Source organism: Callospermophilus lateralis, chromosome 2, assembly GCF_048772815.1.
Source record: "Callospermophilus lateralis isolate mCalLat2 chromosome 2, mCalLat2.hap1, whole genome shotgun sequence".
Classification (NCBI taxonomy): domain Eukaryota; kingdom Metazoa; phylum Chordata; class Mammalia; order Rodentia; family Sciuridae; genus Callospermophilus; species Callospermophilus lateralis.
This window is the reverse complement of record NC_135306.1, coordinates 37,221,093-37,227,951: the sequence shown is the minus strand read 5'-3', so window position 1 is coordinate 37,227,951 and position 6,859 is coordinate 37,221,093. Positions and strand designations below refer to the sequence as shown.

General features: G+C 46.1%; 1 protein-coding gene across 1 annotated transcript; it reads right to left on the bottom strand.

Moving 5' to 3' along the window:
* Nucleotides 1-3,268: 3,268 nt before the first annotated feature.
* On the bottom strand, nt 3,269-5,266 carry Ccl19 (C-C motif chemokine ligand 19). The gene is made up of 4 exons (XM_076843325.1): nt 5,031-5,266; nt 3,935-4,067; nt 3,626-3,719; nt 3,269-3,533 (listed from the first exon to the last, which is right to left on the bottom strand). The coding sequence occupies exons 1-4, from the start codon at nt 5,089-5,091 to the stop codon at nt 3,513-3,515; spliced, it is 309 nt and encodes a 102-aa protein (XP_076699440.1). The 5' UTR covers nt 5,092-5,266; the 3' UTR covers nt 3,269-3,512.
* Between the last annotated feature and the right edge of the window lie 1,593 nt (nt 5,267-6,859).

Here is a 6,859-nt window from a genome sequence, read left to right as displayed (position 1 = left end):
GAGTGTTTAAGGAGGATGGGTCAAGATTGCTGGATTTATGTACCTGACAGGGAGAAAAGTAGATAAGACCCAAGAGGGGTTGGTATGTTTGGAAGGTAGGAAATAGAGCCGGGGAGAAGGCTAGGATAGACTGTAATGATTGGAGAAGGGGTGGGAAGAGTTATGTGCCTGCTCCTTGTGAGGTGCCCACCCTCCCAGATTTCCTCCAAATTCCTTATTTTCAAAGGTTCCAGGATCAAGCAGAGACTGTTCAATTTAAGGCATTTCACTGGCTTTAGATTATTTTCTCTATTCCTGAGCCTCAGGGTTATGGTTTGGACCTTTAATGTTCTCTGAAAAGCTCATGTTTTGAAAGCATGATCCTTAACATAGCAAGTCCAGAGGAGACTTTTAGGCAATGGTTAGGTCATGGAGTCTGTAACATCATCAGAGAATTAATCCATTTGATGAAATAATAATTTGAATGGACCACTGGATAGTAACTGTAGGTAAGTGGGGCATGATTGGAGTAAGCAAGTCACTGGGGGTGTGCCCTTGGACTATATCTAGTCCCTGAGTCCTCCGTTGCTCTCTCTGCTTCCCAACAGCTTTACTCCATCACATCCTTCTGCCACGATGTTCTGCCTCATCTTAGGCCCAGAGCAATGGACTGAGATCTCTGAAACCATGAGCCCAAAATAAACTTTTGCTCCTCTAAGTTGTTCTTGTCAGGTATTTTGTTCACAGCAATGAAAACCTGAGTAGCACACTCAGCTTCCCTTTTGTTCCCAGAAGGTGGCCCCTGGTAACCCAAGAAGTGGGGAAGTTTCTGGATATGCTTGACTTTGTGGGAGACTATGTAAATGCTCAGGGCTTAGTATGAGATCCAAAGATTCAGGAGACAAGTGTTTGTTTGGAACAACTTTCAAAAATCAAGCTCCTTCCTGGCCATGGTGGTACATGCCTGCAATGCTAGTGACTTGGGAGCCTAAGATAGGAGGTTTACAAGTTTGTGGTCAGCCTGGGCAACTTAGTGAGACCCTCAGCAACTTAGTGAGACCCTGTCTCAAAATAAACTAAAAAAGGGTAGAATATAACTCAGTGGTAGAATAGTAGAATATAACTCAGTTCAATTCCCAGTACTGGAAAAAAAAAAAAAGAAAAGAAAAATCAACCCCCTCTTTGTCAACTGACAGATGGGAGAACTGAAGCCCAAGGAGGGTTGAAGAAACTTGCTTGGTGTCACATAGTGACAGGGGCAGAGATATGAGACATGGGCCTAGACATTGAACCTCCTAGTAGCAGTGCCATGGAGGTAGTGTCTAGGGACTCGGTCCTGGTATCAACTTCCTCAGAACCTTACCTTCCCTCTCTGTATTCATGTGAGGATCCAGAAGGAGGGTCTGTGTCTGCTTTTGAGGTAGGCTGACTTCCTCTTTGTTTCAGTGGTACCTGAGAAGGATTTGAGGCAATGTGCCCCCCTTATATATGTGTTTATTCTCTGCCTGTGGGATGCAGGGTGCTCCATGGCTGGCTGGCTTGATGGAAGAGGATAGTTGGGTAGGTGTGTAGATGGAGATCTAATGGACGCAGAGACAACTGGATGCATGGATGCATGAATGGATGAATAATTTTTCCCCAGCATCAGAGCCAAACTTTCCAGTCATAACAACTATTTTTGAAAGCTATTCCCATCCCTCCCACCCCTTGTGACTCTGAGATTTCGGTACCTGAAGTTTTTAACACCTGCCATGGGAGCAGAGAAGATGAAGATGCTGTCATACTTTCATCCCAGTGAATAGGGGCTGGCACAATCCCTTTGTTCTCCTTCCAAAGCCTGCCTAGACCCGGCTTTGTTTCTGCCTGAGTTGAATCTTGTATAATGATGATTTGTCTTTCCAGGTAAGAGTATTCAATTTGGCCTCCTAGTTGCCATTGGAACCCAGCATACAGACTTGTCATTCTTTTTTTTTTTTTTTTTTTGGTACTGGGGATTGAACTCCACCACTGAGCCACATCCCCAGCCCTATTTTGTATTTTATATAGAGACAAGATCTCGCTGAATTGCTTAGCACCTCACTTTTGCTGAGGCTGGCTTTGAACTTGTGGTTTGCCTGCCTCAGCCTCCTGAGTCACTGGGATTATAGTGCACCACCCATGCCAGGCAGACTTGTCATTCTTGACTGTTACAGGCCTTTAAAGGCTATACTCTGGAAATCAACAAGCTTCTCTGAGGGACTAGGGAAGCACAGGGAGTTTACTCCTCACAGACATCCCTATGGGATGCTCTAAGAACCTCAGGGCTTTTGTTCTTCAGACCTGAGACTCTTTCCCTGAGACTCCCCTGGTCTCAGTGTTGCCTCTGAACCCTAGAACCCATGTGTACTGCAGGGTAAGGGTGGAGCTGCCTGCTGGTTATCCTGAGCTTCTTTGGCTGCTCCTTCTTTTATCATGAGGGTTTTTCTCCCATCTCTGACCTATGACTCTCAGGTCTGTTTGTCAGTGCCCCTGAGAGGTATGGCCCCCCGGATTGCTCAGAATGGACAAGATCTTGCTTAGACTGACTGAGTTAGAGGAGGGCTGGTCTAGAGGTCAGATTCTGTATGTACAGATGGAGCCTTCACACACAGCTTCTGAGTCTTTCATCATGTATTTATTTTTCTTTAAATAAATATTTATTAACTACCTTGTGCCAGGTGGCACTTTGGAAACCAAACTAGACTTGATCCTAGCCCAGGAAGATGGACAAATATAGAAAATATTGGTCAGTATGATGAATGCTATGGGAGAGAGGTTGTGAGGGAGTGAAGTTATAAAACCCTGCTTGGGGACAGGAAAGGCTTCTTGGAGAAAGAAACATATGAATCCAGATGGGAAGCCGGAGGACAGAGGAGAGAGAAGAACGTGCAAGAGGGAATGGTATGGGCAGACAGACACTTCCTCAGGCATTAGAGCTAAGCCCTCTGCCCTACTCCTTTCCTTCACTGATGCCTGATCCCTGAGACACCTGGAGGCTTGGATACATACCTTGGAGAGAAAACATGGTCAGGCCCAAGACACTTGGCTTGTCGAGGGACTGGCATAAGTTGAGAGTGGCTAAACATGAGTGTGATAGACAGGAGACATGAGATGAGGCCCTAATTGTGGGGGCTGATCCTGAGATCATCAGGGTGTTAGGTAAAGGTTTATGAAGAGATTGCTCAGAACTTAAAGTAGAAAATAGATCCTGACATTCCATCTCTTCCTTTCTTATTCCTGTCCTTTTAGATGAAGAGCAAACAAACAGATCAATGGGTGCTAAGTGGCTTTATTGAAAGCATTGCAGTCTGGGCATGAAGAGGCTGTGATCTTGCTACATTCACCCTTTCACTCACACACTCACACAAAGACACTGAAGGCCCTGCCTTGGTTGGGACAGGTGGGGTGCAGAGCAGCTGGAAGCCTGGTCTTCCCTTCTGGTCTTTGGTTCCCCAGGCCAGTGAGAGTCCCATCCCTTCAGTCAGACACAGGGCTCCCTCTGGTACTGTTATGGTCTAATTGCTGTGGCGCTTGCTCTGTGGGAGGAAGGATAGGCAGAGTCATGGGATGGACAGAATCTTGAACAGGGGCTTGGAGGTTGGAGGTAGGGCTGGGAGGACAGACTTGCCTTGGCAGAGGACTTTTTCAATCTGCGGATGATACGGTCTACCCAGGGCTGGTCTGGAGGTGCACAGAGCTCGTGGCCTCTCAGTGTGGTGAACCTGGAGTCAGAGGTCAGAGAGAAAGGGGGGATCCCTGGAACCCAGATTCCTGGAAGGCTGTAGTGTGAGGGGCAGAGGCTGGGGACCATGTCTGGGAAATTTTCAAGGGCTACCTTGAAGGAGTTAAGCTTGATCAAAAAAAGAGGGATAAAAAGGTAGGGGTATCACTAGAAGCCAATGGGAGTATAGGACTAGACACCTTCCCAGCAACTTACACAACAGCAGGCACCCTGCAGCCATCCTTGAGGAGGAGGTAGCGAAAGGCTTTCACAATGTTCCCAGGGATGGGGCGCTGGGTCACAGACAGGCAGCAGTCTTCTGCATCATTGGCACCACCCAGAGCTGGGGCTGGGGTAGGGGAAGAAGGTGTCAGGATATAGGGATGGTGAGGAAGGGAGGCCACAGTCTGAAGTGGGATTAAGGTCAGCTGTGTGCTGGTATTCAGCCAGTGTGCACCAGTATGGTTGCAAACTCTATTGTAATACTTCTGAACTGTTTGGTAAAGAACCACTACCCTGAGCCCCACAGATGCCTTCCTGCTACTCTGATCACCATAATCTCTCTTTCTCTCAGGTCTTCTCAACTTCTCCATGTTCCACAAATAAAAAATTAATGCTAGCTGTCTCTTTGACTGGAGATGGCCCATACTCTCCCTTGAACATGTCTCTATTTTCCTAAGTAAACCCTTGTCTGTGTTTCTGGAAAAAAACAACACGTTAATGCTAGTCACAGTGCTGGGGCAAAGAAGCTGGTGTTAAGGCTGATGAATTCGTAAATAGTTAAGCTATGTCACAGACCTATTGTCCCACATTTTTAGGCCAGCCTGTGCAACATAGTGAGATCCTGTCGCAGAACAAAACAAAACAAAAGCAAAAACAAAAACAATAAAAAAGAAGAAGAAGGAGGAAGAGGAGAAGGAGGAGGAGGAGAAAAAGAGAATGTATCACTGAATATTTTGACTGTCAGCCTTGCCTCAGTGTCTCCATTTCTCCCTACCTTTAACAAATATATATGTTCCTTTTTTCTACCTGGGAAACAGAGGCACAGAAATAGACACTGCAAAGGAAGGAAGCCATAGGCCCCAGAATATGCCAAAAGCTGATCCATATTGGAATTTAAGGGTACGGAGGTGCCCACACTCACAGGCATACATACAGGGCACAGGGAACCCCTAGGCTCATTGAAACATGCAGACGCAAGAATTCCCCTGAATTTGGAGTATCCCTCATGACCATCAACAAGCAATTTGAGACCCAGTTTTTGACCCCCAACTCACTGCCACCACCACCCTAGTCATCCCCTCAGCCTTACCTGGGGAGTTCCAGAGAACTAGTAGACTGAGAGCCAGTAGTGGGGCCACACGGGGTGCCATGGAGAGTGAACTGAGTCAGGCAGCAGCGACTGTGGAAGTCTGAGTGAGTCTCTGGGTGTGTGTATGAGTCTGTGAAGCTGAGGCTCCGGTAGGCTTGCAGGACAGTGGTGGCAGTGCACAGGCGTCCTTGGGGTGTGAGGGGATCTAGAAGTGTGTGTGTGAGAGCCTGTGTGAGGCTGTGGCTGCTTCTTATTTATGGCTCAGAGCTTTCACTTTCTCTGTCCAAAATTCCCCTCTATGTCCCGTTCCGGGGATTCTCCTTTACCCCCCTCTTTCTGGCAAAACAGGACCCTGCCCTCCCTCCTTCCCCCTTAGTGGCTTCCCCTCTCTTCTGCTTAGTTTGGCTTCAGCTCTGAGAACCTAAGCAGCCTACAGTCTGGCCAAGAAAAGGGGGAGCTATTTATTATCAGCTCCAGGGACAGTGTTTGCATTCTGATCTCCTTGTTGTAGGGGCAGACAGATCAAGATTAAGGGGATTACTCTATAAAATGGGCCCACTGTGCTGACTCCCCACATTCTTTCTTTTTCAACAAGCAATTCACCTGCAGCTCTTCCTCAGTGAAGTGGCCAGGATATGATACATGTCTTGGCAAAATACCTGTTATCTGCAGGAGACATGCAAGTCCAAAATCATGTTGATAAGAAGAACACAATTTACCCTGAAAGTGGAGATTTTTGTGGCCCTTTTCACAGATCAGATCCCAGAACTCAGGGAGATAAGGATAATTGCTTCTAATCATAAAATCTGTAAGAATTTATGATTAGGAATCCAATCAGAACCAATCAGTGTGGGCCAAAGTGATGTAGAGTTATCGCAGTGGCGACTTCAAAATCTGATGTCATCCTGCTGTCAGTCGAAAGTCAAGAGGTGGATTTGGGTGGGATTCTCTGGACACTTCTCTGGGACCTCCAATAAAAACTAGAGTGCAGGAGAGGCAAGCAGTCCCTCTCTTCTCTGGAAGGACCTACTCTCTCTCTTGAGAGTGTCCCCTTTCCTCTTTCCTATCCCTGTCACTCTGAGCGATATGTCTGAAATCTTTCTGACTTGCAAGAATTGGAGTTTGAAGGAGAGGGATTTTCATGCTGTCTCAGTTTCCCAGAAGGCCCACTTAGGTGGTATTGTCATGGGTGAACTATAGTCTGAGTTTTAAACCAGGACCCAGTGGCAAATCAGGAATTGCTTTTCAAAAAGAAAACAATTGTTAGCAGGAGAACTTTGGCCTTAACTTCCACTGTCTATGTTTTTGCTATAATTCTCCTATTTAGGGTTCCTACAGGATCTTTCTGTGCCAGAAACAACTTAAAGTTCATTGGACTTATGTGTTGTTAGGCACAAGCAGCAAAGCAACTTTCCCTGGAGTCTGTAGAGGCCTTTCTTGCTCTGAACTTCATTCAGAACTCTTGGCTTTATGCAAAATATCAAGTAAATATTTTGAAGTAGTACATCTAATTATGGTATATGTTGCTTCTAAAATCCAAACTGCCTTTTAACATTGTGCCTCTTTCTTCATGTGTAAAAATGTTCCAGATCACTATTTTTCAGCTTACCTCTATCCCTAGAAGCTTAGAAATTTCATCACACTTTGAGAAACACTGACTAGGAGGAAGAATAGAATACAATTCACCTGTGAGAGAGATCCAGGACCTCCCACCTTCCACACAATCAAGGGGGTTCAGGTCTGGGGAGCTGACTTAATTTGAGGAACAGATAAATTAGAAGTGAAGTTAGTCAATCCCCCAAAACCAAAGGCTGAATGTTTTCTCTGAT